General features: G+C 34.7%; 1 protein-coding gene across 10 annotated transcripts in view; it reads right to left on the bottom strand.

Moving 5' to 3' along the window:
* The window catches only part of LOC106874949 (chloride channel protein C), a 197,272-nt gene that overhangs the window by 37,622 nt on the left and 141,049 nt on the right, over nucleotides 1–18,601 (bottom strand). For all 10 annotated transcript variants that reach the window (XR_016242847.1, XM_089356299.1, XM_089356334.1 and 7 more), the window contains 2 exons: nucleotides 7,563–7,729; nucleotides 748–930 (listed from right to left, as the gene is read on the bottom strand). Coding sequence is in view for 9 of the 10 variants with exons in the window: in XM_089356299.1 (XP_089212425.1) it covers nucleotides 748–930; nucleotides 7,563–7,729 (350 nt within the window). In the remaining variant the exon portion in view is untranslated. The remainder of the gene's footprint in view (nucleotides 1–747; nucleotides 931–7,562; nucleotides 7,730–18,601) is intronic.

The raw sequence follows: 18,601 nt of genomic DNA, 5'->3' as shown, positions 1-18,601 counted from the left end.
GAACATACTAGTTTCTGATATGTCAATACATGACTAAACGTATAAGTTATGATTTTCATACATCGAGGCAGATATTACCTCCTACGTTTCCCTTGTACTAGTATATAAGTCGGTTGCGACATGCAGAATAAAATTTTCAGCTCAGAAACACTGGACTTCGATAAAAGGTTTGAATACACAACCCATGAACTGTAGCCAATAATTTACATAGTGCAACATAATGATTTCATATTCTGGTAAAAATGGCAATAATATACAAGTATAAAAATGAGGTATAATGTTATCGAAGCAGCGACATAGGAAATGTTTACATTACAGTGACTAGAACTAACGAGACAATATTACTAATTTACATCTTCAGCTGTTTTCTGTCCTGTCGTCTTTTCCAAACAATACTGGACCGAGAAATACCATAGTTTCCTATAAAATAATAATTTTATAGGAAATGTAATGAAAATGGACTCGTCCATTATATAATTATTGAATATAATTTCAACAATGGCTTTCAATTAAGTCTATCAACTTTTATTCATGCGTATATATTCTCAACGTCTCATGCTATGACCTAGAATTTACTAGAAACTTCCTGCTTTCAGATATCTACCAGAATAGGAATTAATAAGTTTTGAACACGAGATAGAACCACCTATTCTCAGTATTAAAAAAAAATTCATGAACACTTAATTTGATTTGTTGTATGTAATTCAATATCAGAAAGGAAAATTAAGAAACTGCATTATCACATACCTTGTGATTAAGCCGTAAAAGTGTTTTGATTTCGAAAGCATCGTCTTCTTTTTAGCAACGGGAAATCCGCTATGCGTTGTATTAAGTAATATTTTAGCTGCTTTGTACACTGACTGTTTCGGATATACTGTTACAACAGGACTTGCCATGACATCCAAAGCAGTATATAGTTCCGCATTCAACCTAAACAGTGACATCAACAGATTACACATTTAAAAGAAACAAACCAACAATACCAAAAGTGCATAAAGAAATAAAAACCAAACTAAAATTATCAACGTGGGTAAAGAACCATAAGAACAGAGGTTACTCGCGTCTTTCAAATCCTATTAGGTAGTAAAGGCAACACTGAAGTATTGCAATTAATGTAACATTTCTGAAACAAGATAACCCGGCGCACATTTAAGATTTTCATTCAGAAAAGAAATCAAGCAATACTCCTCTGAGTTTTACGGCTGCTTCCAAACATGTACTCCATTATTTTTCCAGCGTGTTTTTTTTTTTTAGCTTGAGATGTCTGAACTGTTGAGGATTGACTGCATTTGCAATGGGACCCGTGACACGATACAGATCTTTGCGTTTGTTATCCGATATGATTTCGCTAAGATCCAACTTCTAGTGACGGAGAAGTACATGTAGTCCCAACCCGTAGGAGATTACTGTTAAGGGTGTTGAGAAAAATTCCCTTAAATTCTACATCATTATGTTACTATCGTATTTGCAGACGGGACAATTGCCTCACTGAGAATTAGCAGTCTTAGTATTCATAGGAATATTTGCTGGGATGACGAAAGTCGTAGTGATAATTACAATGACATTGATGAAGCAGATGGTGCTTACGAAATAGGTGAAAATTAGAATAATAAAGATTAAGAAGAAACCTAAGTATCTAGATTAAGTGAAGTTGTGTGACAGAGAAACGGAGTGACTGACAAAATATGGGAGTGTGTTGAAACATGTCAATGTGTTTATGTTGTGGAAGGATTCCAACTCCCTCCCCAAGTGACTAAAAGTGGATTAACACATTGATATAAAATAAAGAACTGTGAGCAATTGATGGTAAGTAGTTCACTGCGAGCCGTTGGCATAGAGCGGTTAACCTCGTGTAACAGTAATCGTAGTGCGTTGTATGAATACCATCTTCCCATCCCTGTTTCATAATTTATTTATCTAACATCAGGATATAATATAGCGACTCGAAGTTTGCATTGGACGTTTAGAATCTTTTTACGAAATCAAAGAAAAAATCGTTTTGACATAGAAGATTTATTGGACTTCGTGGTGCAGTTGCAACAACAACATCTGCTGCAACAACAACTACAATAGCAACTACAACAGCAACAACAACAGCAACAACAACAGCAACAACAACAGCACCAACAGTTGCTGGAATTAATATTAAAGAAGTCTGAAAATATTTCAGGTCCTTACTCGCCAGACAGCGTAGCAAATTCAATGGAAGAATTCAGCTATAAACCAGAAGGGTTCTCTGCATATTTTCGAAGATACGAAGAAAGCTTCAAAAAAGAATTTAAAAATTGGACGAACGAGAAAAATGTTCGACTACTTTTAAGAAAGTCATCCCCTGCCAAACACGAAAAACATTGTAATTATATTCTGCCGATAGAAATAGGTGAGATTTTTTCAACGAAACTATTAATTTATTAAAATTAAAATTAAATTAAGTTTCACAGTATAATATATATATATATATATATATATATATATATATATATATATAGATAGATAGATAGATAGATAGATAGATATACAGGGCAGGGAATCGTCAATTAGTAATAAAATTAATAATTAACAATTTTGCCGGGTAGCTCAGTATGAAAAAACCTTATCGGTAGAATCATTTATAATCATAAATATATAGGGATTAGCAGAATTCTGCTTCTCCAACATACTGAGAATTCAGAAATAGCAGCCAAAGAACTACTGATTCCAAAACTACAAACTTTTCTCTAAATTGATAGCTATATTCATGATACACACAGAACAAAAAACAGAAGAGAAGAGTAAAAAAACAACTTGCCTTTAGTTAATTTAGGAATATGAAATACCCCATTCTGATCTTCAGCTAAATATTCTAATAAATTTGTTAATGTCTAAATAACTCACGTTAATTTTGACCATGCGACATCAAGACCACGTGAGGCAGACACTAAGAAATTTATCGGCCAGTGAGTTTAAAATCTCTCACCCCAATGAATTCAATTCAGTGTGTATCATAAATAGTCCCGCATAGAAAAGAGACCCGTACGAACTTCTTGCGGTTTAACTATTCAACTTAGAGGTATTATTAAAATATAGATATACAGGGCAGGGAATCGTCAATTAGTAATAAAATTAATAATTAACAATTTTGCCGGGTAGCTCAGTATGAAAAAACCTTATCGGTAGAATCATATTCCTAACTGTGAAACGTCGTACTAAATTAACTAAAGGCAAGTTGTTTTTTTACTCTTCTCTTCTGTTTTTTGTTCTGTGTGTATCATGAATATCGCTATCAATTTAGAGAAAAGTTTGTAGTTTTGGAATCAGTAGTTCTTTGGCTGCTATTTCTGAATTCTCAGTATGTTGGAGAAGCAGAATTCTGCTAATCCTTATATATTTATGATTATATATATATATATATATATATATATATATATATATATATATATATATATATATATAAATTCAAAAAAGGATAAAAATCTTTTATAAGAATTTTATCAGGAAGCCAGTGTGTAAAAAAATTCATAAGGGAAATTTCTATTCCCAAGAATATAATTATTCGTTTATATTTATATATTCTGTAGTAATGCTTCTTATACAAATAGATAGATAGATAGATAGATATACAATATATATATATATATTTCAATACGGAGCAAATAATTCACGTAAAACAATTTGCGAAAATATCCTTAACTCTATTATTCATTTCTACTCTAAGCACAAGGCCTGAAATTTTGGGGGAGGGGACCGGTCGATTAGATCGACCCCAGTACGCAACTGGCACTTAATTAATCTACCGCGAAAGGAGGAAATGCAAAGTCGAATTTGAGCTCAGAATGTAAACACAGACAAAATACCGCTAAGTATTTCGCTCGGCGTGCTAACGTTTCTATTAGTATCTAGTGTAACAATTTAAAAATTATAATAATAGAATCAATAATACAAGCGAATGCAGGCCCCAAAAAAGCATTAAATAGCCGAAGGATTAACCTAATCAAAGGACATACTGAGTATATCTGCTTGCTGGATGTAGCAATCAAAACTCTTATTTCTAGACTGGCATAATGGCCTCACCCTCCTCACCACGCGTTACGATGTTAGAGAACTCAACCCGTTATGTTGAAGTCTGCGCTGCAACTGATTCGTTTTGCGCCGAAATCATGGCAGCCACCAGTGTGAAAATAATTTGAATACGGAGCATATAATTCACGAGAACAAACAATTCATGGGGAAAATAATTTGCGAAGATATCATTGACTCTATCATTATATAGCGTAACAATTTAAAAATGATAATAACGATAATAACAGAATCAATATATCATTCAACCACAGTAATGGTTGAATATAGTCTTAAGTTCACCATTTCGTCAATCGCAGCAGCTTCCAAGCTTCACCACTAATTTAGTTCTCAACGAAATTGCAAACTGTTAACAGTTTGAAAGAGGACACCTTTGCAGCTACACTTTGGCATAAATAGTTTGAGATTTGTTTCAGTAGAAAAAATTACATCAAAATATCTGCGACCTCAAGGAGGGGGGCAGTGAGGCACCTATTCACTTTAAATTAACATTAACTTTTTAATTTTAAATTATAAGTATACTTTCTTTAGGCTTAAATGATAGAAAAATGTATGAGGAATTCAGAGTCGTTAGTCGCATTGAACAAAAATTAGTAGAAGAAACGTTATGGGTGAAATACCACGAAATTTCGTGTAAGAGAGTAAGGAAGTAACGCTTATCAATAAGAATATATTGTTGAAATGAATGTTTATGCTTTAAGGCGGTGAGCTGGCAGAAACGTTATCGCGACGGGCGAAATGCTTAACAGTATTTGGCCTCTGTTTATGTTTTGAGTCCAAATTCTGCCGGGAGTCGACTTCGCTTTTTATCCATTTCGGATCTATTCAATTTGACGTACCGATTATTTAATTATTTTTTAAAACTAAACACTTCGAAACTTCTGATACTGCTACGATGTGTCACATACAACAGGGTTTACTCTTAACGTTTTTGACAAAAGTTTGTATTTTAGAAGTTATTTCGTCACAAGTTACAGAGTAACAACGGACAAATTCGTGTTTGATAAGTGCCAATACACGAAACTCTCAGGTTTTGACTTACTCTCTAACTTCTGCCGATGATATATATGCATATTATACATATATGTGTAAAACAAATCTCATCACGCAATCAAACCAAAGAAAGAGCCTCTACCTGGTCGCTCTTCACGCTAAAAATATTTTATAAGGTAAAATCCTAAATTATTAATTGACACGTTATTAATTATCTTATAACAGCAATGTCTGGAAAAATCATGGATTACATGAAAAAATGCGAGCATGAAAAGTAATATTCTTAAGATTATAAACCTGGAAAAGTACAGGACAAGTCATTACATCTGTAAAAGTACAGGACAAGCTATTACTTCAAGTAAAGTAAAGAATAAGAAACATTTTAGTTAAACTATTGCAGCTAAAGTTAGAATTTTAATATCAAAACTTATTTTATTATAGTTTACAAATAACACTATACTTATTTAAGTAGAATTTGGCTAATTTACTACATTAAATACAGAAAAAAGTGACTAATTCGACAAACTTACAAATAACTGAACAGTTTTGTACAATAAATTCAAAAGATGAGAACTGTAAAGAATGATAAATTAGAACTGGCATTCTTTGTGTCAATATTTTAAGTAAAAATGTTTCTTATTCTTTACTTCACTTGAAGCAATAGTTTGTCCTATACTTTTACATGTGTAATAACTTTTCGTGTACTTTTCCAGGTTTATGACCTTAAGAATATTACTTGTATATACATATGTGTATATATAAACCATAAAAGTCAGTATGAGAAATTAATATTACTCATGCTCGCATTTTTCCATGTAATATATATATATATATATATATATATATATATATATATATATATATATATATATATATATATATATATATATATATATATATATATATATATATATATATATATATATATATATATATATATATATATATATATATATATATATATATATATATATATATATATATATATACATATATATATATATATATATATATATATATATGTATATGTATATATATATATATGTATATGTATATATATATATATATATATATATATATATATATATATATATATATATATATATATATATATATATATATATATATATATATATATATATATAGGCGTGGCTGTGTGTTAAGAAGATTGTTTCCCAACCACACGGTTCCGAGTTCTGTCCCACTGTGTGCGTGGTACTTTGAGTAAGTGTCTTCTACTATACCCTCGGGACGACCAAAGCTTTGTGAGTGGATTTGGTAGACGGAAACTGCCAAATTCAAGCCGCGAAATCTCACGCGGCACACACCATAGCACTATCAGCCGCTGCTAAATTCAAACCATGAGGAACAGAGAAGATTTTAAACTCACGGAGACAACACTAGTATATCGCATGAGGATCTAATTATGCAAACAAACAGTTGCATAATCAAATACCTGTATGCTTGGAGAACTACGTTGTGTCAAAACAATTGTAGCGATTAATAAATAAATGTCCATCTGTACTACTTCATCTTGACTCCGATATATATATATATATATATATATATATATATATATATATATATATATATATATATATATATATATATTTATATATATATATATATATATATATATATATATATATATATATATATATATATTTATATATATATATATATATATATATATATATATATATATATATATATATATACACATACATTTATATACACATACATTTATATACACACACGCAAATATAATATTTATACATATTTATACATAAAAGTCAGTATGAGAAATGAATATATATTTATTTAACCATGTGACATCCTTAGAATTATAGCTGTTTAGCAAGCTTATTCCTGTAGTATTACTTCACGCGGGGAAGAAATTATGCTTACATGTTTACATTAATATGCTGGCTTGGCATTATGCTTCACAATTATATATTTACAAATCAAGGAAAATAAAGTTAGTTCATTAGATTGCCAGAATATGATAGTTACAGAAACGTTCAACTCTGTATGTGTGTATGAGAGTGTGTGTGTGTGTGTGTGTGTGTGTGTGTGTTTAATTTACTGCCTCCTTACCCTGATATCGGGCAGTAGTTGTAATAGTGTATCACTCATGCAAAGTTTTCTTTGTTTCCAAACTACTACGTAATCATGTCTAGGCTTGTTGAGATATTTCCTTACTTGGAAACGAGTGCTGGCGACGTGAATGACATCCGGGTATACAAAATCTGTCTGATCCGTGCAAGTGTGGAAGAGCAGGTGTATAATGTATATATATTACATGGATGATAATATTTTGAGACGAGGTTTTACAAAGCGTCTGATTGTCCAAATGTTTCAATTCTGTGTATGTACATGTATTTACTCGATTACTGAAATTTATCAATGGTTTCTATCATTGTTTTGTTGCGCTATTTTCTATCATTAATAAAACTGTCAGCAATTTTCACGACAGGCTATGTGAGTTTATTTATGATTAAAATAACACGTACCTTTTAGAAGCTATCACGAGATGTGGTTCTGCACGTAAGAATGGGATACACTTTAATTCGAGGGTGGCATGGTAAATGGGGTGCGTAAAGTAATCACCGATCCATTTGGCGATCAAAATTGAAAGCATTATTGGTATAATGAACTGAACATCGTTGGTAATTTCTATCTAAAAAGAGAAATTACGCACAAACTATAAACTGTAATCAACCGAATGAAAAATATATGTAAGCTGTCGATCTACAAGAACACAAAATTAATAATCGATTTTCGGGGCATCTAAAGAACGCTTTTAGTTTTATTCAGTTGAACGTAAATTGTAAATTATTTATTACCCGAATACATAGCATCACACATTGCTTTTCTGTGGATGTGTTTAGCCTGTACGATATTTAGTATACCCTTATTTGGTATTTCTGTTAGCTCACTTGGTTTCACTTATACTAAGTAAAATTACCTAGACTATAAATGTGTTCGACTCCTTGATATATATGAATGATACTTTTGTAGAAAATGTATGCCTTTAATATATACGAGATGAAGGCAGTGAGCACGCCGGGCGAAATGCTTAGCGTTTTTCGACCGTCTATAAATTCTGAATTCAAATTCCGCCGAGATCGACTTGCTTTTCATCCTTTCGGGGTCGATAAAATAAGTAGAAGTTGAACACTGGGATTGGTGCAGTCGACAAGCCCCTTCTCGCGAAATTATTGGCCTTGTGCCAACATCTGAAATAAATTTAAAATCAATATATACAAAGTGCGTTCAAAAAGTATCCGACTTTATCTTTTCCTGCGAAAACTGATGCCGTGTAAGCAAAATCCACTGGGTGGGAAGTGATGCTGCTTTTCTGTGCAGGCACAAAAATTTTCGTACCGGTTGACCGCGTCATCTGCCGACTAATACACCCAGAGTAAAGACGTATAGTGCACTATTGTCGGATTTTCGTTTTAACGCCAGATGAGCGAACGCATCGAACAGAGACCATAAATCCATGTTTCATCACTGGAGATGATGGTCTTCATCACGTCTGGGTCGTAGTTTGCACAGACCAGCATGTCCTGAGCGATTTCCATGCATGTTGCTTCTGCTGCTTGCCCAAATCCTCCATTAAAATTGAATGCACTGAGTTTTGTCCATGGCATCATCGCCAAAGGCCTGCTGAGTCTTCTGGATAGTTTAAGTGCCACCAAGCTTTTGACGAAACTGTTAGATCATTGATGTAGCCTTACCAAATGACATGAATGTTGTGAGTAAAGAGGTTGAAAAAATCACCAAGTACTCCGAATCGAAAGTGGAAATGGCAAGACTACTGAGTAGAACTCTCAGAATAGAATTGCCGCTATAAACTCCCCGGTGGCACCAGCTGTCCAGTATAGACTTAATGTCATCAATTGGAACGTGAGTGATTTCCAGCGTATGGACATAAAATCCAGGAAACTGTTGACACTAAACAGGATGCACCCCAAATCAGACGTCCACAGACTCTATCTCTCACGGTAGGAAAGTGGCAGAAGCTTAAACCAGCTTGAAACATCCCATAAAACGACCAAGTGTACATCCAAAGTAACACCAACTAGATGATACAGCTTTTAAGGCAACACAAACAGAGTAAGAAACTGCACTCAGTCACAAAGGGGGTATGTAAATACAGACGAGAGCTTAACCTCCCTAACTATGATGATGATAAGGAGGACGCACTACCCACTAAAGCGGCAAAAATGTCTAAAACAAAAGTCAAACAAGAAAACTTGAAGAAAATATCAAGACTGTGGCAAGAAAACTATTGCATGGGCAATATTCCAAACGAGCTGAGCAAGCTGGAGTAGATAGAAGAACCCATCAGTAACTGCAGAATATTGGTTTGAAGCCGAAACAGAAGGATTTATCCTAGGGACACAAGATCAGAGTCTCCTCACCCGGAACTATCAAGCTAATGTCACACACAATGAGGTAGAAACAAAGTGTAGACTCCGCAATGACAAACCTGAGAGTATTGACCACATTGTTGGCAAGCGGCAGCTCAGTCCTTACCCTTACAGAATATAAAACCAAGCACGATCGAGTTGATCAATACTTGCACTGGAGCATATGCCCTCAATATGATATCCCGCACCCCAAGAACTTGTATGAACACCATTCAGAACCAGTCACTGAAGGAAAGAGTGTTACCTTTCTATGGAATTCATGGGATACATACAGACTGGTAAATAAATGTTTACAGACCAGATATCGTCATCAAAGACCTAAGACAAAGAACATACCTGTTAATTGATATAACAGTGCCTACCGATAGAAACATCTCAAGAAAGGAATTTGAAAAACTGTCGAAATATAAGGGCCTTGAGATTAACATATCTAAGATGTGGCAATTAAAAACCAAAACCATCCCTGTTGTTGTAGGTGCCCTGGAAATGATCAAGAAAGGTACTGACAACATCTTTAACCCTGGGAAACCAACAATCTATGTGATTAAAAAAATTGTATTGATATCAACCGCCGACATTCTCAGGAAGTTTCTCACCATGTAATATATACGTGCCTTATGTCTCTGGTTGAAACCCGGTCGGAAGATGAAATAAAATGAGAAGAAAAAGATGGAGAAAAAGAAGAACAAGAACAAGAAGAAGAACAAGAAGAAGAACAAGAAGAAGAACAAGAAGAAGAAGAACAAGAAGAGGGGAGGAGGAGGAAATATAAAGATTTGCTGACCGAAGGCGCAATAAGATATAAAGATTTGCTGATCAAAATCGAAAAGACGTAGCATCTGAAGACGGTTACAATACCAATGATTATAGGTGCACTTGGAATGATCGAAAATGGAACTGAAGATTACTTGATGATGATCTCTTGCTTACCATTCTTGCAGAACAAAATGATGATAGTGATGTAGTCCTCCTGATACAAGAGGACCTCTAGGGATAATCGAAGAATCCCACCGTCCAAGGTCTTCCTGAATACCAAGGACAAGTGCCTTCTCCAATTCTGGATGTAATGTAGACCGAACTAGTGAATTGCATAATTAGTACCAGTAGGTAGCTGGTAGTCATTATACTGATATCGAATCGATGAACAGTGTAGCCGTCAAAAATGAAGTAAGAAGGACGAAATGTGAGAAATGATTTCACGAATGATTTTAGTCAGTTCACCATTTTATTGATAATAGTGATAACAAAAGCAACCACAACAAGAATAATAGTAGTAACAATATCGTTAAGTTTAATATAATATCATTATATTATACCTTATTAAATTATCCGAAATACTTAGTTTATAAAGGTATTATATTCTTAATTATTATATATTATCATTTAATAATTTTTAGGAAAATACTTCTTAAAGGAAACAAAGTGTATTAAATGTGTACCTGTGAGAATACACACCTACATATATAAATACACATAAATACACACACACACACACGGAAATAAACATATTCACATATGTAAATATGTATAATCGTGCGTGTGTGTGCGTGTGTGCGTGTGTGCGTGTGTGAGCGTGCGTGCGTGTGTGCGTGTGTGTGTAGGTATGTATGTGTACAGAGAGAGAGAGAGATAGAGAGAAGGAGAGAAAGAAGTAAGAGAGAGTTCACAAAAAATACTATAACAATTTCTATAAAAACTCCTTATATGTAGAGAATTAAATTTAGGATTAATTCAAAACTTTTTCAATTTATATAAACATATGTTGACATTACAAGTGCAATAAAGTATTCCATAAATGAATATAAATATACTAGGAATACATGCATATATGTACACACATACACGCAAGCTTTTACACCAACCCCACAACGACCAAATTACCATGAAATGAAAGATGATATTTCTGAGTTTTGTAGAAAATTAAGATTAGCCGAGCAATTTTATGACAAACTCATTGACGACGATTCAATAGCTAGAAATAGCAGCGACTACACCCCTACAAAGGAAAGAAGAAAGCCCTCGACCAGTTCTGTGAGCACATCACCAATTACCCTTATCAACTCACAAATAAACAAAAACACAGACCAAACTTCAACAAGAGACAATGGAATGACCTTAACGAACTAAAAAAAGATAAAACCATAACAATTAAAGAGGCAGATAAAGGTAATGCAGTAGTCCTAATGAACACGAGGGACTATAAAAACCTAGTACTATCTTTATTAGATGATGAGACATATTACGAAAAGGCCCTACACTATAACCAACATAAAATAATGAATAATCTCAGGACATTATAAACTCATACCGGGATGGACTCACAGAGAAGGAATACAACTACATTACCAATTTCAAGAGTAAATCAAGTTTATTCTACGACATCCCCCAAATCCACAAAAGTAGAATAATAAACGATGCATGCAAAGGAGCTACAGACATAATTATCAAGGTCCCCTCACCTGATGACCTGAAACTAAGACCAATAATAACAGGTCCAGCATGTGAAACCCACCGCTTCAGCAGCTTCTTGGACACTCTACTGAAACCCTTCCTAAAACACACCAAGAGCTTTATAAGGGATGACCTGGATATGCTAAACCACCTCCCAAAAACGGTCAATGAAAAAACACTACTAGTATCCTTCGACGTAGTCAACCTGTATTCAAACATCCCCCACACTTTAGGAATAGAAGCCATCACTTTCTGGTTAGACAATTACACATATGAACTCCCCTCTCGCATTAAAAAAGAACTTATAATAGAAGGACTTAGATTTATCCTAAAAAATATTTATTTTATATTTAACAACGAATACTTCCGACAAAAATCGCGAACTGCAAAGGGAACACGGACTACGCCTACTTTTGCGAACCTGGTAATGGGCTATCTCGAGATTAAACTATACCAGAGGACACTCGAGAAATATGGAAGCTCTTTTTCCACATACATACAAAACAGCTGGAAAATATATCTTGATGACTGTTTCATCCTCTGGAATGAAAGTATAGAAAAGCTCAACGAATTCCAAACACTTCTAAATGGAATAAACGAAAACCCCCAATTTACGATGGAATACAACAATCAACAACTACCGTTTTTAGATATCCTCATAAAGAAAGTTGGAAACAAGATAGAGACAGATATCTATTATAAACCCACTGATTAGAAACAATATCTACCATTTGATTCTTGCCACCCAAGACACACCAGGACTAATATCCCATTTTGTTTAGCCAAAAGAATATGCACTATAGTATAAGATGCAAACACCCGTTATACACGACTCCAGGAATTGAAATCCACTCTCATAAATAGAAACTATCCACAGCCCTTAATCGAAAATACGATCCAAAGAGTACTTAAATTAAATACACAAGAACTTAGACAACCAAGACCCAAGAAGGAAGAAAAATTAAAAACCCTGCCTTACATCTCCACACACAACCCACACAACAATGAGGCCTTCAACAACATACTCCACAGCACAGCTCTACTCAAGAAAGACCCAAAAATGAACCAAATCCTCAAAACACATACAATCATCAAAAGTAAGAGGCAACCAAAATCAATGAAAAAGATTTTAACCCAGGTCAAATTACACTCAACAATAACCACTAAACCTACAGTAAAAAAATGCGGGAGACCCAACTGTGGGATCTGTGTCAACGTAATAGAAGGATCGGAACATCGATTAGAACAAGGCCATAATTTCACAATAAAAACTAATTTTACATGTGCAACGGAGAACTTGATCTACCTAATTACATGCTCAGGATGCAAACGGCAATATATTGGACACACTAAAAACAGCCTACGTCAGAGGATGGCGGTACACAAATCCCAGATTAGGATCCCAGAAAACAGGAAAATACCTCTCAGCCAGCACATTGACGAATGTGCTTACAACAAATTTCCCAAATTCACAACGTTTTCTCTATACAAATTCAAAGACAATGCTAGCCAAAATGAACGCATTAGCAAGGAAATATATTTTATAAGAAAATACTGACCAAGTCTAAATTCTCTAAACTAGCAACACTGAGACTTTCATTTTTAATATATTTATACGTGGATTTGCAAGTTATTCATAAGAAATAAAAAAAGGGTATTGAAGAACCCGATTTCTATTAAAACCATAGGGGGAACAACTTCACCACGACGACTCCCACTACTACTACTACTACTACTACTACTACTACTACTATTGTTATTAGCATTACTGCTGCTAGTTATTCGACAGCTACAACCACTCCTAGAATTCTTGACCACTATTTAATTTACTAAAACAGATAGTAGTAATCTACTAGCGCAACAAGTTGGAATTACCATGCTTTCAAACGGCAACGAAAGGACCACGTGCGCATGCAAGAAATAACAGTAAACTATGAATGTCATTCTTAATTTTAATTTCAATTTTATTTTATTAATAGCCCTTTTCTCTTCTCACATATTTTATATTCATTTTTGATAAGGTTTTTCAAAAAACAGAAACATGTAAATGAATTAAAACACCCAAAAAATGTTTTAAAAAAGTGGCATTTTCATTTTTATTCATCTTCAATATCTACTTACTCGTCTGGTACTTTTAAAAATCTTTTCAAATATATATATATATATATATATATATATATATATATATATATATATATATATAGATGTGTGTGTGTGTGCGTGTGCGCGTATACACACATGTCTATCTATCTATATACATACCTATCCTTATACTGATCTATCAGAGGCAAATCTAAACATGAAACCAGTTACTTGCTCCTTAAAACATTTGGCCAGGCTATTCCAAGATCTTCCATGTAATTCTGTATGCAGTTTCCTGTTCTTTTAAATGTCATAAGTAGCTGGCCAAAAACGTAACATTGCACTTTTCTGGAATTCTATGAGTCCTTACGCTGTTGGTACTGCTGTTGCTGCTTCTATCGCTGCCGTTGCTGTTGTTACTGCTGGCCACCACCTTTGCCTTCTTGACCACGGCTTCGAGGTTGCATTGATTACCTACTCCGCCCTCACTGTTAACCCTACATAAGCATCCTGCCTCTGTACGCGGTTTAGGGGCGTTCATTGAAATCATATTTACACTTATTACAAGGAGTCAGCTAGTTTAAGGACAGCAACTCCTATATAGTGGGACTAACACACAAAAAAGAAAGCGCCACCAAAGGTCTTTTGGTTTGTCCGGCCCTTCCCATTCAGCTGAATAAGAAGCTTAAGTGCCGTCTATTAATTAATTTTCGTACATGTGGGAATTACGTGAAATGCTTATGTACTAATCTAAGGAAAATCCTTCACACGCAGATTTAGACGCCGAATGGGAAGGGCCGGACAAACCAAAGGACCTTTGATGGTGCTTTCTTTTGTGTGTGTTAATCCCACGATATAGATATTACTGTACTCAAACTAGGTGGCTGCCAAAAGCCTCGTTGTAATATGGGGACGAAGTGTTGAAAATCTCTTTATTTGAGGATAGTTTTGAAATCCTCTTACTGATACCCTTCAGAAAGTTCTTAAACACAATAGGTGGATGGAAGAAGGTTCTGTTAATATATGACAGCCTTTCATTTGGTTTACAGCAGGGCCTGTATGGACAGGTACCCAAATAGAGCGTAACATCTGAAAAATTAACTACTGTAAAGTTAGACGAAGGGAGCTAAGCCTGTGCATTAGGCCCTTTCTAAGCGTACCCAGGGTGTGCTCGTTTTTTCCTCTAGAGATGGTTAAATGTAACATGTCTGTATGGACCAGAAAGGACTGACGAGTAACTCTTTGTTAAGGTTTACAGTATATATAACCGTATGGACGCGCAGATATCCGTTCTGTCGAATGCCCCATCGCCATGTCGATTGAGCCTACTGGGTCGATTTGTTTGGCCCAGGCCGAACCTTTGCTGAAATGCAGCGTTTTCCAGGCGTGCATTATTAATTCTATATCCCGATCGCTAACGTCAGTAAATTTCGTAGCGAATATAAGCACCAAACCAGTAACTCTTTTGAAATAGATGGATAAAATTCTACTGTATCGAATTGGGTGAGCCTTGCCCCGCTTGTACCGTGGTTCACCTTAATCTCTGAAATAACTTAATTGGCATGACGCCATAACGAGAGGCCGGATTCTCCCCTTATGTTCTTGTTGATCTTTCTCAAAATCTGCTTGCTCTCAGACCGATTTTCGATTTAGCTGGGTTAAACATAGAATACGTGAGGTTAGAGGCGAAGTTCGGGTTATGAGCTTTCATGGTAATGAATGCATTTCACTTAGCTAACGCTTTCCCCTTGTCAGCTATTCGTAGATTGTTGGTTAACTGTTTGGATTCGTTGTTTATGGTATTGCATGTGTGACGCTATTCTGTGACAGCCATATATGCTGGCATCTATTCTATATAGATTTTTTGTTTTATCAAGGAACAAACAGTAAGGCTCTAACCAGGACTATACTTGAATGGAAGCAAACAGTGGAAACTTTACGTAAGCAATGACTACATAAAATATTACTGTTCAAAACATTTTTATAGAGTGTACTTTTTTCTGACTTATGAACAACTAACTGACGTGTGTGTGTGTGTGTGTGTGTGTGTGTGTGTGTGTGTGTTTGTGTGTGTGTGTGTGTGTTTGTGTGTGTGTGCGTGTGTGAGTGTGTATATGTGCGTGTGTGCGTGCGTGCGTGCGTGCGTGTGTGTGTATGTGTTATGTCTCTCTTTGTCGATAGTACTTAACATGTTTCGGTTTTATTTTGATCTCAGTCGGAATTTCCGCTCTTCTCTGTAATTGCTAAACTATGATGAAAGAGTCATCCAACATACATACACTCTTGTTGGCGTAAGGTAATACAATTGTTTAAAGAATAATTCAGAGATGTCATCGCACGAGAAACAATAGTTAATTTAAGTTTTAAGTATTCTAATTAGAAAGCTAACTAAAAATAAATAACTGCGCTCTAAAGTGCAAGAAAGAGTGATCGAGAAAAAAATGTTGATGACCATACTTCATTGATGAGGTTAGAATCATAGCAAAACATTTCAGAAACATGTTCAAGTCTGTTGCATCTAACAGAAAAATGTGAAAATCGATATAATATTGGCCTTTAAAGAATTGTATTATTCTGCAATAAACAACGTATCATATTAACTTGACGATTCTTTCAACAGTTAGAGTGAAGGCTATGCTTCGCTGATGAGGTCAAAATTTAATCGAAACAACACGTCCTGCGTAGTCTCATACACTTCTCTGGGTTAATGATATTTTTTAATGCTCATGGTGATCCCCCTTTTCGACAACAAGGTCATCATCTACATGCACTGGGATCCTTGTGGCCCGACAGTCAACAAAGGGTACTTTGTGGAAGTTTTAAAGGTGTTCACGGAGAGATTTCAGCGCAGAAGGCCAGACCACTTCAATACGGGTTGATGGTACCTGTACCAGGACAATGCACCAGTCCAGAAATCTATCCTGGTAACTTGACAGAGGTGGGCATTAGAAAAGTCTCTCTCTTCCTCCCAACAGTCCAGACCTTGCTCCCTATAATATTTGGTTGCTCCCCAAGCTAAAGAACTGCTGGGGTAATCATTTTGAAGACGTTGAAAAGATCGAGGAGAGGGTTGTTACAACGATCCTGGACACCATCACTTTGGAGAACTTCTATGGGGCCGTCACGAAGGGGCTGGAGCGCCACAAGAAGTGAATTGAAGTCAGCGGATCCAACATTGAAGGAGGTTAGAGTAGTGCACTTCTTTGAAATGAATAAATGTATCTCCTGAAAAAATCTAAAAAATAAAACTGGAATGCACTTGGTATTGTGTTGTCACAATTAAATCTACTAAATTTTGTGAAACGATGGAAAAGAAATAATTACCGAGAAAAGCAATTTTTGTTACCGCAAATTTACGCCATGAATTTTCATGGTGTAGATATTGAAAATATCCCGGGGCTTAAAGATAACCCTTCTGTAGTGAGTCAGTTCAAGGTGGCAATGTCCGTCGGGTTTATAGTCATATACAGTTAACGTTCTTAAACTAACGAGACATTGATTATACCATTATGATATTTACACTATGTTTACTCTGTACACTGTATAAAGTGTGCATACAAGACACAGAGTAGGTTTTGAGAATACTCTATAGTTAGTTATTCATAGCATAAAAGTAGCTAGAACAAATTAGCATTAAATGAGTACTTCTTCGTTTGGTGCTGACTCACATATACTCGTAAAGTTTTAAATGATTCTTGGATATTTTATAACTTAACTTTTTAAATTGACTGATTAAATTGATTGCGATATTTATCGAAACGCGGATAATGTTGCTGGACAATAAGATGAGTGAGCACAGAACCACATACTGTGTGGTACTTTGTCATATAACCTTTTGCTTCGTAGTCTGAATTCTGCTCGATTCTCTGCCTTCGAAAATATAAATGCCACTCAATTTGTGGTCTTCTGATGAAGTCAGAAATAATTAACATGGAAACACTAATGTTCTGAGTCAGAGACCTTGCAGTATTTTACTATTAATGCTGATAAATCCATATAACTAGCAATTAATTACACACAGTAATTGAAGAACCATTGCACATTGATAAATCAATTTCAAAATTTAATTTATTTGGTTTTCTTCAAATATCGAAAACTGTCGCTATCTTATTCATTTCACAAAATCCAAAGTCACATTTGCCGGTCAATATAATAAATTAGAGGTGATTTTCTAGACTGTACTATTATCTTCTTCCTCCATATCTAAACTTCCTCTATTTTAAAGCATATCATTACCGTCATCTCCTATCAACATCACTTCGGTCAAAACAATCCTAACCCCAAGTAGAAAAGTTATTCATCTGTCAAAGCTCATTTGTTATACTCACGAAGAATAGCATGCAAATATAAGTCGTTCTCGTATTGGTTTAATATTTCGTTCAAAATAATTGTTTCCGACTCTCAAAATTGCTACTAAAGTCTTCTTTAGACTCCAATAATTAATATACTTTGTTTTCACATAATACGTATGGAAATATAAATGAAATTGGTTTAATGTTTACTAATTCATTGGATATGTAACTATATTTAGTCGTCAAGATAAGTGTTTGTTTCAAGATGTCGTTTAAACATCCGTTTAT

The sequence above is a fragment of the Octopus bimaculoides genome, chromosome 1, assembly GCF_046866305.1.
Source record: "Octopus bimaculoides isolate indiv1 chromosome 1, ASM4686630v1, whole genome shotgun sequence".
Lineage (NCBI taxonomy): Eukaryota > Metazoa > Mollusca > Cephalopoda > Octopoda > Octopodidae > Octopus > Octopus bimaculoides.
This window is presented reverse-complemented; position numbering and strand designations above follow the sequence as displayed.